Source organism: Vigna umbellata, chromosome 2 (genome assembly GCF_029865625.1).
Source record: "Vigna umbellata cultivar VRB3 chromosome 2, Vumbellata_1.0, whole genome shotgun sequence".
NCBI lineage: Eukaryota > Viridiplantae > Streptophyta > Magnoliopsida > Fabales > Fabaceae > Vigna > Vigna umbellata.
This window is the reverse complement of record NC_142166.1, coordinates 51852336-51864842: the sequence shown is the minus strand read 5'-3', so window position 1 is coordinate 51864842 and position 12507 is coordinate 51852336. Positions and strand designations below refer to the sequence as shown.

General features: G+C 34.8%; 1 protein-coding gene and 1 pseudogene across 4 annotated transcripts; one reads left to right on the top strand and one right to left on the bottom strand.

Moving 5' to 3' along the window:
• The first annotated feature begins 602 nt into the window (after positions 1-602).
• Positions 603-8932, top strand: LOC124834951 (AT-rich interactive domain-containing protein 5). 4 transcript variants are annotated; one of them, XM_088107450.1, is made up of 15 exons: positions 605-962; positions 1155-1209; positions 1305-1511; positions 1592-1725; positions 1879-1918; positions 2971-3023; positions 5553-5598; positions 5792-5884; positions 6461-6583; positions 6701-6752; positions 6825-6900; positions 7488-7554; positions 7671-7721; positions 8247-8339; positions 8469-8932. In XM_088107450.1, the coding sequence occupies exons 2-15, from the start codon at positions 1192-1194 to the stop codon at positions 8571-8573; spliced, it is 1158 nt and encodes a 385-aa protein (XP_087963576.1). In that variant the 5' UTR covers positions 605-962; positions 1155-1191; the 3' UTR covers positions 8574-8932. The 4 variants fall into 4 exon arrangements, with proteins under 4 accessions (XP_087963575.1, XP_087963576.1, XP_087963573.1 ...); XM_088107449.1 differs by having other exon boundaries at positions 603-962; positions 1155-1511; positions 6476-6583; XM_088107447.1 differs by having other exon boundaries at positions 1155-1511.
• A 2248-nt stretch (positions 8933-11180) lies between these two features.
• Positions 11181-12507, bottom strand: LOC148204284 (AT-hook motif nuclear-localized protein 29 pseudogene; annotated as a pseudogene).

The following is a 12507-nucleotide window of genomic DNA, read 5'->3' as shown; positions in this document are numbered from 1 at the left end:
GATTTAAGTGAAAATATTTATTTGTCAGTATATCTCAAACCTGATCCCAATTCTGCATATCTTTTATATTTTACCTTATATTTTAAAAAATGTATAGATAATTAAAATTAAAATTTTCATTATTAATATAAATAAATTTTAATGTTTAAAAATATTTATTTATTTATATTTTAATTATAATATAACTTGTCAAAATTGTTAAACCACACAAAACTACAACTTTAATAGATTTTAATGGAGATTCATTCCTAAATTTGATGCATACCTATTTAAACCTTCCATAACTAGATTATAAACATTTATTATGTGGAAATAATAGGTGCTACTTTATAAAATATTTGAAGTCGAGAGGAATTGAATTGTTTTGTCTTCTATTTAAAGAAAGTGAACTTGTTAACTTTAAAATATAATTATTTTGTTGAATTAATAAGTTAAAGAGACTATTTATAAATGGATAAAATTTAGAGAAAGTGAATAATAATTTATTTTTTATTTAAAGAAAATGAATTTAGTGTTGACTTTCAAACATATTGTTATCCACATGTGAAAAACTTAGTGTATGGAAAGAAACATGGAGAAAGGGATAAGACGGTCTTTTGATATTGAGGAAACAAACTATAGTAGTAGTAGAGAGTGGGTGACTCGAGTAGTGGAGGTGGAGGTGAAGGTGTCGCATCTTTAAGTTAACCGGCGTTTATAATTGCATTTCAAACTCCGTTCAACCGTCACCGGAGGCGGAAGATGCAAATTGTTGATAGGAACTTTTGATTTTCATCATAACTTGGTGTAGCTTTTATGGTTCTGCTCCATTCATTTCAATTCCATTTCTAATTTCATATCTAAAATAGGAACACGCTCTTCCTCATACTTCACATTTCTCATCTGCAATTTTCATCACCCGCCGAAACCCTACATTTTCGCCTAGTGGTGGATCAGTTTCCGGGGATTCCTCGCCAATTAAGGTACGCTGCTTTTACTTCCTGAGCGGTATTTGTTTCGCCATGACTAAGAACCGTATCCGCTACACACAATTTTTGCTTAGGGCAAGGATTTTCGTCCTTTTTCTCCATAGTCATTTCGCATTACTTTGTTTTATGGGTTGAATGAGTCAAGATATAATGTAATTGTATAATTAGTGTTTACGTGGAGTGTAGGATTGCTGTGTGCAAATATAAGGTTGTGAGATGGAGGATGGTGAGAAACCCACGGGTAATTCCCATGGCATTTCTGATATGGATGTTGTTGATGCGGCTTTGCATGGCCAGCATGTGTCGTCTTCCCCTACTGACAATTCCCCTGCTCAGCAACAGCAGGATCAAGTAATGGTCGAACAGGGCGATGATAACAAAAACGGGGATTCTGATCCTAGTAATGTACCAGAGACTAGTGTAATTAGTGAGAATCAGTTTGAGGTTGAAGATTCCAAGACCGTTTCGCACCATGAACTGATTACTCCTAAGCCTAAAGAAAAGAACATTAGAGAAATGAAGAATGTGCTAAATGATACTGAGGTACTTACTTCCAGTAAGATGGCAGAGCTTTTTGTTATTTCTCTTTTGTACATTGTATTTATCTTGCCTTTCATCCACAGATGACTGAGTATGATGAGTATGGCACACCTCTGGACCGGGAAACATTTATGAAAGAGCTTGAGAATTTCTACAGAGAGCGGTCCTTGGAATTTAAGCCTCCTAAGTTTTACGGAGAGCCACTAAATTGCCTTAAGTATGTATAATATCCCCTGTGACGCAAGGGTGTAACCCCTTTCTCATAAGCATTCTAAAGGCTAGTTTAAGTTGGCCTGACCTCCTCCTTGATATTTGAATGTGTTACTATACTGTTCTGATAATGGATCCCTTACTTTTCAATGGGCTGCAGGTTGTGGAAAGCTGTTATCAGACTGGGTGGCTATGATGTGGTATGGATTTGTCTTACATGTTATTTTTGACAGATCATCCCTTTGAATGGTTCTAGGCCATGGCTGTAATTCTTGCATTACTTTGCTTACTTCAAACTCAAGGTTGTTGTTAATGCTATTTCTAATAGCTCCATCCCATTCATATCTTGCGTAAGATAAAAGGGCCGTTTAAACTTAATATAGATTTAAACATTTTACCAAATGTCAGGTGAGTGATCAACACAATTTCCCTATGTTCGATGGCTTTGCTTGTACCTCATATATACTGTAGTTATGCCTTCAATAGTGTTGTTTGTTATGTTTTCCTGATGTTTGATGGCCAAGCTAATTTTGGTATTATCAATGCTGCTCAAATGTTGGGTAGACACTGGTTGTAGCACAGATAGAACCCATGCAGTGGAAGTCAAACATTTTTTGACTTGGTCCTCAGGCCTCCTGACAACTTTTCAAAGAGCTAATCATTTAGGATTTGTCATTCATCTAATAATTTTTTTTTTTAAATTTTGGAAGATATTGTAGGGGAAGTTTAAATAGTTATGATCTGACTTGTGGAGACATAGTAATAGCTTTGGCCTGTGATTTGATATGGTACTTTCTATAGTGTCATGAAGCCAGCCCAGATTCTTTTTTTGTTCTGGAACTTGATTTGAATTTATTTTATAAATTTTGGAATAGGACATATCTTTACATGTTTAGTTTACTTGACATTTGGGTTGCTTCTTGTTGGCTCTTGATATCATGTTTAGAATGAAAGAGAATGAGACATATGATGAATTTCATGTACTACAATTATGCAGTCGAACATATATTTATGTCAACAGACAAATACAAGCATAATTACGTTACATTTAAATTCAATCACTCTGATTAATCATAATTAAATGTCACATGACATATAATAGACTGTATTTTCAATTATTACTATAATTGCATTATTTCTATCAACATCCATAAGTTTTATTTCAGTTGGTGCTAAAATGTTTTAGACCCTTTTGTCAGTTATTCATTACTCGTAACTGACAAAGTTGATCTTATTGATTGGTTATATGTAGGTAACTGGCTCCAAGTTGTGGCGACAAGTAGGAGAGTCTTTCAACCCCCCAAAGTAAGGCCTAAAATATAATTGTTTTGTAGTTCTTATTAAGCTTTCGTAGCCTCATCATATTGTATTTTTGCTATTTACTGTCACTGATGAATTCTTTGTAGTTTTCTGAGTTGTTTGTAACTGTTTATTATTAACATGGGCAATTTACTTTCTAAAACATCAAATGCTTAATTGCATTTTTGACCTCCCCAACCACTCCACTAGTTTGGACCTGTCATGTGTGATTTTATTCCCCATAAAAGTTTGCAAGCCAGTCAGTCCCCCTATGATTAACTTGCCATCCAATTGTTAATAGAATTAGTTAATCTGCCTGGCAGTTTTGCAATGTGGCTAGTCATTGTGCTGATTTTGATTAATTAGCCAATCACAATTCGTCACATCAGAAGAAATTGTTTAAAGAAATAAAAAATGTAATTGTTGATAATATTTGTTGAAAACATGAGTAGCTGTGATTATATTGGAAAATAAAAACTATGTTCTATCTGAATTGCCTTGGAGTTTCTGAATCTTGGTTGTTCAGGTTCTTGAGAGTTGAATGAGCGGAAAAAAATCAAGTGGGTGATTCTCAGATTCAATGACATATGTCAACTGGTGGTGACGAAAAATTATCTGAACCTTTCTCTCTAATTTACACTGCAAGGTTGTTGACAGAAGATGTGAAATATCTACCCTGTTCCCCTTTGGTTCTTGCACCTTGCCCATCATCTAGTAGTAGGTTTTCTATTATAGCAAAACTCATCACATAACGGGTTCATGTAGACAGCAAAACCCATTACCTAAGTCCATACAGTTTGCTGGTAATAAGACTGGAAATTTGAATGACTATACAGTATGGAGTTTATGCAGGTAGAATTTCCTTTAACATCATTATCAGATTCTGAAACTATATTATGCAAAATTTGCTTGGATGTAGAATTGGATATTTGTTATTTTATAGCTCCAAGGACAGATTTGTGGTGGTAGTTGACTATAAATGCTAACCATACAAGTGTGTATAATACAAAAATGAAAGTAAACACCAACCATACAGGGTCAACATGGTGCAGTTCAATCCCAGATTTGACTAAACCATGAATCTCTCTCTCTCTCTCTCTCTCTCTCTCTCTCTCTCTCTCTCTCTCTCTCTCTCTCATTCTACATATATACATCAGTACCACATGGCAGAGTTTGTGAGCATGTATTAGTACAAAATTAACCATATACCATTGATCATATAACGAATCAAATCAGAACCAAATTAGTGTGAATTAACCATTCTGAATCAAATATCAGTTAACCATATCAAATACCATGTTAACCAGGTTTTATTATGAACCGTATCATTGGGCCAATATAAAGTAACTTAAGCAAAACCAAATAGAAGATAGCCGTAGCAGATACCATAAATTAATCCATTACAGTTCAGAATACCCAAAGAAACCCTTGAAAATAAGATTGAAATTGATTTTTAATCGCTTAAGCGGTCAACTCTTTGTAGTAAATTTTAATTATCAATTTGCATTCAAAATGACTTGATTAAAGGAATTAAATCTAGTCATTACCATCTGAAATTTTTACTAATTACTGATTAAACAGACTATTATATAGATGCAAGGAAACAAATATTATTTACATAGGTAAAATATGGAAATAGAGAATATTTCTACAACCAATACATTCAAAAGTTGCTCTTAACAGACTACTTATCCTTAGTAAGCTAGTCACGAGCCACAATCTGAAAAACAAAATACCACGGTCAATCCAAAAAGCTATTTTAATTACAAAAACTGGTCCTCAGTCCATAAATAGTCCACCTGAAAAGACAAACCTCTTTTCAGATTGGCTCATGTTGCTATAAGATTCTTGATTGGGAACAACTTTGCTGGCTTTCTTCCTTGCTACAAATAGTTGATCGAGGTCATTGACTGCAGAAACTTGGTCTGTACTAAATATTCAGTACTGTTTTTGCTTCCTCTTAGAGGTGCAAACACTTGTCCACCAAGAATGGTCCCCTTTGTCGAGTGCCTTTTTTCACTATTTGGAGAAATATCCTATGCCTAATCTCATGGGAAAACCCTAGGAAATTGGGTCTTTGGTTTCTGTTCTCAATGTTAGCAGACACCAAGAAGGTTGGTATATGGATATCCTTTTTAGTTTCATGTCATGAGGTATTATTTGATCTTAAGTTCCTTTAATTTTTTCTAATCTTATAAATTATTTTATCTTTGTTCCTTTCATTTTATTTAATATAATTTTTTTAATCTTAAGTTCCTTTTTCACTATATGTAGTGTCTAATAATCAAATGGAATTCTAATATGGAATTCCATTGCCATGTCTGTTAAGTATTTTATCTTAACTTAACAGATGGCACATTTGCTTAATTTTAAAAGGGTACTTGATTGACTTGAAAAATATTAGGGGGACAAAAACCACATCTGTACCACAAACTAAGGTTTCCAGATTGCAAAGGCCAAAAAATTTTTTTTTCTCAACAATTCATTTTAAAAAAGTATTACTTTGCTCAGTTATATTGAATTTTTTTCTTGCAGGACATGCACTACAGTCTCATGGACATTTAGAATCTTTTATGAGAAGGTAATTGGTGGAGTGAACTTATCTCTAATTATTAGAAATACTTCATCTTTTTTATTGTAAAAATTGATAAATTAGAGTGGACTTAAGTTTTGGTGATTGGAATTGGAAAATGTTTTTTTTTTCTGAAATAACCAACGAGCATCAGTTGTATGATCTTCTAGTTTCCTTTTTCCTGAACTGAACATTTGGACAGGCACTTTTAGAGTATGAAAAGCATAAGAGAGAGACTGGGGAGCTACAGCTCCCTGTTGGAGCATTTCATCAATCTCCAAATGTGGAAAAAGAGGTTTGTATAATTTTCCCTTGTGTTCATTGATTTCATATGCTCACAAGAAGATTACTTTATTATATAAGATCATATGTTGTTTTCAGTTGTCATGTGAACTTGAATAAAGCTCCTTCTTTTGTTAGTTATGCTCCTATTTTGCCTGATACACAAAGGTTGAGGAGTGAACTGTGTACAAATTTGAAAAAATGGCTGCTGGAATGAAAACATTAGGCTTTTACGGTTGTGTATGAAACAAAAGACTTAGTCTAAAGTCCTGGGTTTTTTGTTGCTAACCAATCATGCTAATTAATGTAAGATAATGAAAAGGAGAAACCAAAATAGTTGCTAACAATGCCGAAAATTGCAACCATTGTTGGTGATGCTGACTTCAGAGCCTCTAAAAAGTCCTCAATCTGTGACGTCTAGTCTAGGGATCATCAGAGGTGGTCGGTTGCTGTGGATTCTCTACAGAAAATGATAGGGAAGGAGAAATTTTACAGAAAAGAGCATTTGAAACATGACTTGGAAGCATGTAACAACATTTCAACCTCTACCATCTGTTTGTATATATCAAATAATGAGTTTCTTTTTTAGACTACTGTTTACCAGGCTCCAGGATCAGGTAGAGCACGAAGGGATGCAGCAGCCCGTGCAATGCAAGGTTGGCATGCTCAGCGCCTTCTTGGATATGGTGAGGTTGCTGAGCCAGCTACTAAGGTCTGTTGAGACCTTTAAAATTTACATTCTTATCCTTTTTATCATTTTATTGTTCAGTGTAACTCTGTCTTATAGCAATGTATTTACTACTGGGGTGTTTTGTCTTTTCTTGCACAGGACAAGAACTTCAGTTCCACACCAAAGCGTGAAAAGAACCTAAAAAGCATTGGTATGCTCAGTACTAACATCACCGACTTTCTCTGAATTGATTATCTTATTTATTTATGCGTCAATGAATTAGGTATGATTAATAAACAGAGGACGCCAGCTGGTTTGGAGCATGCTGAGAAAGCTGCAAATATTGAAGGAGATAGACAGTAAGTTACTGGTCTTTTCTGTTAATTGACCTGTAGTCCTGTGCATAGATTCATGATCTCTGTTCACTGTTGGCTTCTCCATCCACCATCTTTTTAACTCACGGTATTGCCCACCCACCACTTGATCTTGAAGTAACAATTAGTACTATGGAGTAAATTCTTTTTGCTGTTACACAATCAATAAATGCTGTTTTTTCTGTTAGACTCGTCGGTTTTCAGCAAAATAAAATAAGGAATTAACCAGGACAAGTTGGGGGCATTTTAATGATACTTCACTATACATATCTTATTCGAGTCCTAGGAAACATCTGAATCCTTATTTTTCCTTAAGGAGGTTTCTGTATCTATGTCTTTCCTAGCGAAGGTTTTCTGAGCCAAAACACAGACAAACTGACACAGTGAATATACCCTGGGAGATCCTTTTTTCATTTTCTGTCAGTGAGGATTCCTTTCATATTTACTGATTCCCCAATCAAATCAACTACTTAAAATCCCTACTTTCAATCTGGAAAATATGCTCACTGATATTTGTTCCAAGTTCAAGCCTGCTTATTAAATCAAGGCTAATCGAGTTTTTCATTTGTTAGATTGGTCACAGCAGTGGTGGACATTGGACCCCCAGCCGACTGGGTGAAGATCAACGTACGAGAAACTGTAAGTCAGTTTGATTTTATTATTTATCTAACTTTTTCACGTATCACAATGCTAAATTTTCTATCCTGTTAATATAATTTAATAAAAATTTTACCGTTTTCTGTATTTGTGTCCAGAAAGATTGTTTTGAGGTGTATGCCCTAGTTCCCGGGCTCCTTCGTGAGGAGGTAAGAACCGTGGTTACTTGTCTTCATCCATAATTATTTTTATCTGGGAAAACTGGCATGATATTTGGGTACTTTATTCTGTTCGGTGAAACATATTAAAGTTTAACTGTCAAAGTCGTACTCCTTAGTTATCTAACAGTGACACTTGATAAAAATAATTATCAAATCCTTAAATTTATTAAATTGTAGCCTAGATTGTTTCATAAGCGTAACTGTATAAAATGGGATGTACAATTTGAAATTTCTACTGTTGTTTTTTGATGCTTTATTGTGACGAGGTAAATTCTGCCAGCATAGCTTTATGAATGTTTGGGATAATGCGACTTCATTTGTCCTGTAAGGAATCCTGTTTATGAAAAGCACCGATATTGTAGTCTATCAAGGAATCCTACTTCTAAAGACTGGATACAACCTTGTTTGCTCATTTTGGAAACAAACTCACTTTAAATGAGTGTTTTGCTGTGTCATCGATTATGGCTTCTTTGGGTTCAACTTTTATTATTGACCTTGTTATAACAAATCCAGGTGCGAGTCCAATCGGATCCAGTTGGACGTCTGGTTATAACTGGTCTGCCAGAACACATTGATAATCCATGGGGAATTACCCCCTTCAAAAAGGTAAAGTACCTTTTCTTAACAGAGATCTTGATATATTTCTGTTTTCAGGAGGATATTATGACATTGAGAGTAAGTTAGGACGTAGCATCTTAATTGAAAGGTATCGACTGAAATTTGCTGTTTTTTCAGGTTGTGAACTTACCTGCTAGAATTGATCCGCTTCAGACATCCGCTGTTGTTAGTTTGCATGGTCGACTATTTGTACGGGTTCCCTTTGAGCAGGGAGCTGTATGAATGTTCCTCCCTTGAATGCTTGATTTGTCAAATCTCCTCTTAAGGGGTTAAAATTAAACAATCAGGGCGAGTTTATGCTTGCAAATACTGAAGCCCTGTTGGGTTAGTCGAAACTACCAACTACATTACCATTTTTTCTGGTAAAAATACCCAATTTCTCTAATACAGTATGCTAGAGTTCTCCCATCAAATGCCTTATTATCCATATACGAAAAATTGGACATTCTACCTCTTTTTAGTTATGTGTTGCCGCATTTGTAACATTAACTAGAGCATTTGTTCAGAAGCTCGTCTCATAGGAAAAAACTAAACTATTGATATTTTAGTCTGAAAAAAGTACACAGCATACTTATGTCTTCCATTTGCGTGTGGATACGGACAGAATATGCATTTACGATTACGCACCCATATAAATCCAAATCTAATACACCTTAACTCAGGTCAAGCTTTTAATCGTCTCTTAAGATTTTGGTTCGTTTTCCAGCGTGTCTTTTTGTCTTAGACACTCAGTACAAAACTATTTTACTATAACCTTTACCTCTTCAGAAATAATTTAGATACGAGGACTTTTGATAATACATCACTCTCTGTTACTCATTCCCCTGCATTGTTATTTCTTGAAACTTATTGAAAGGTAAATAATTATAAGAGATTCATTAAAAAAACCACAAAAAAGTTGTCATTTTAATAAGTTTTAATTCGTAAAGAATGTGTTAGAAATTTTGTTAAGAATAATAATAAATAATTAATTTAGTGAAATATTTATCCTTTTCAACTTCTATAAATAATTTATGCAATTTTATGAATATTCACCAAATATTGATTGCAATTTTTTTACATATATATAAATAATGATGTAAATTAATTTTCATAAATAGGAACTAAGAACATCTAAACTAATTTCACTGTCTAATATAATTTTTAAATTACAGTTCTGTTCCATTTTTATTTTTGATTTCAAATTTGCCAATCTTTAAGTCCCTGGACCTCATTTATAATGAACCTGTTTTTTAATATAGACATAATTATAAACAATGTAAAAGCTCGCTGTCTAATCAATTGTAAGTATTAGTCAATTTAATCTATAACATTAAAAAGGCTTAACTACACATTTAATTTAACTTTTCATAATATTACGTCTAAGATGACTCATGTTAACAAGTAATTAACTTTAAGTCATAGTGTACATGTGATTTGTTAGGTGGATATTGCTCAACTCATTGTACATTTATCTATACACTATCTCTTGTCAGCTCATTAACATGTAGATGTAGATGTTTGTCTGGCAGTAGCTAAAACTATATATCCAACAAATCTTGTTAGATTTAATATCAGTGAATTTAAGTCCAATTCTTTTTTCGATAATCCACTTATAATAAGGTGAAGTTTATCTAATGTACCGTAACCATAAATTAGTTTTACGACTAATCAAAATACTGAAATTTCTAATGCTTTAGAAAGTAGTAAAGACATTGTAAGTGAGTTGTTCCCTTCCTTTCTCTTTAAATTCATTGTTTTATGTAATTAACACATAAAACATATATTATTTTGCATTATTAATTGTATTTTTAATTTCTTAAGTGTATGATTAAATTTACATAAAAGTATTTAAAGTTAACATTATCATTTTTAAATAAAATTACAAATAGTTAATAATTCAAAAAGAGATTTTTAGTTCAATGCACGATGCTAAAGCTGTACAATCCCATTTAGTTACATAAGATTTGGAATGAAATGTTTCAGACAATATGTAATAGATACAACATTACAAATAAGTTACAAATAAATTTAAAATGTTAATATTAAATATAAAAAATAAAAAGCTGAACTTAATTAGCCCAAGCCAAATTCACAATATAAAATAAAAGCAAGACATATTGGATAATTTGTGAAAGAAGAGATTGTGATGCTTTTAAAAACCAATAGTAGCATTATGAGAAAAACTCCTCAATATGTATAGGTTACATATCACTTTTAGTTTTATTTTCTTCTTCTTCTTCCTTCTGTAGTAGTTGAATACAGTATATAATAAGTCTCTCGTAACTTTATGTCTTCATTAAGAAGTGATCGGAATAACCGAATAAGTTCATAGGGATAACTGTGACACTAAAATATGCAGACATGAACGTTGGGATCTGCAAATTGGCTCAAACTTTATAAGAAAGCTGGTCAAGTCATTCGGACATAAAAAAAACCATTTAAAAGAATATTATACATGTTATGGTTGATGTTGAATCCTACCCATGTAACATTACCCTAACTTTTATAATATCAAGTTTGTATCTTCTGGTAATAGCTTGACACTTGTTTCCAAGTTCTGTGTATCTCAGAAGTACACATCAAAATCGGAAATTATGATGTTAAACTATCATTCACGATGATTTGGACCTTGCAAAAGAGCGTTATTCTTAAAGTATGGTGAGAAAACTTTGGGTTGGGAGAAGAAAAAGGGCTGAAGTTCAACCTTCCCAATGTTGAGATAGAAATAGCAGGAACTAGGGTTACGTTATGGGACAACAAAGGCTTTTTGTCTGTGTTTCTCCCACGTGTTTTAATTAAAAAGCATAAAAAACCACGAAAACAAAAAAGAATGATAGAAATCAGTTCTAATATTTATTGATATGCAGCCTGAATCTTTCTTTCGTTACATGCATTAATAAAATTATATGGTAAAAGCAGATAGGACATAAGATTTATTGATTAACATTAGAAAGAGAAAAGATGATAAGATTGTTGACATGATGAGTGTTGATAGTTGCAGCACATAAAATATTATAGATGAATACTAGAAAGGAGAAGTTTTTGGTGCTGCATGAGATGATACACTTCCACTTCCACCCGGTTCAAATAGCTCACTCTGCAACCACCAGCAGAAGGGGTTGTTCGTTCCATCTCCCACCAGTCCATTTCCGGTGACGGCTGCTGGATCTTCATCGTGATCATGGTGGTGATTCAAGGACAAGGGCAACCTTTCCAACATGGCGTTAGCGAAGGAAGCAGCCACCAACACCAAGTCACTCGAAGCTATCAGAGGGGCCACCACGATGCCCCCAACCACCTGTCCCTGCGGCCCAGACAAATAAACCGACAACCCGTCCGAACCAGGGAGTGCCGGTGGAGGAAGGACCGTCCCAGTTATGGAAACTATTTGGAACAGTCCGGGGAACATGAGCACGCTTCCCGCCGGTTGACGGAGTGCAACATTGGCCACCGTGCCAGTGCCACTGAGCACACAAACTCCTCTCCCTCGGCGGCACGCATATGTGGAGAGACTCTCCATCACCTCGGCACCGAGTGAGACCTCCAGCACGTGCGAGTGTAGGGCATTCGTACTGTCGCACGTGACTATGATGGGTGGTGGCTTGGGCTTGTTCTTGGATCCTGGAGGCCGTCCACGTGGGCGCCGGGCGGTGTTGGAGGCCCCATCTCCGTCGTTCTCGGTGTGTTGGGTCGGGTTCTGAGCCTGGAGGTGTAGGGCTGGTCCGATCAAAGCCCGCGGAGCAACAAAACCAGCTAACTGTAGTTCTTCACTTCCCTCAATGTTGTTGTAATCAGCCATGTTCTGATGCTAATGAACATAAAAGAAACATGTTTGATATAGTTTGGAAACACCTTGGAATTGATGATGGGTTCACTAAGATTACAGGGCCACCGACAAGAAGGGGAAGAACATGTGAAATAGTGATTTGTGTGAGTTGTCTGGTCCAGTTGGTGGAATCCGAGGAGAAAGGCGCGTGAATGGATGGTTAGGGTTTGTTAAAGTGTGAAGCGTAAAGGCCAAAGAGACTAAGGTCTTGAAGGATGAAATGGTGGGAAAGCTGCTTTCTCCACGCTCATGCCACACGCGTTTATTCACTGTCACCGAATTTTGCTTTTCGCTTGCGTATGAGAATTATTTTCTTTTGCCTTAACATTATTTCTCATAAAATTTTAA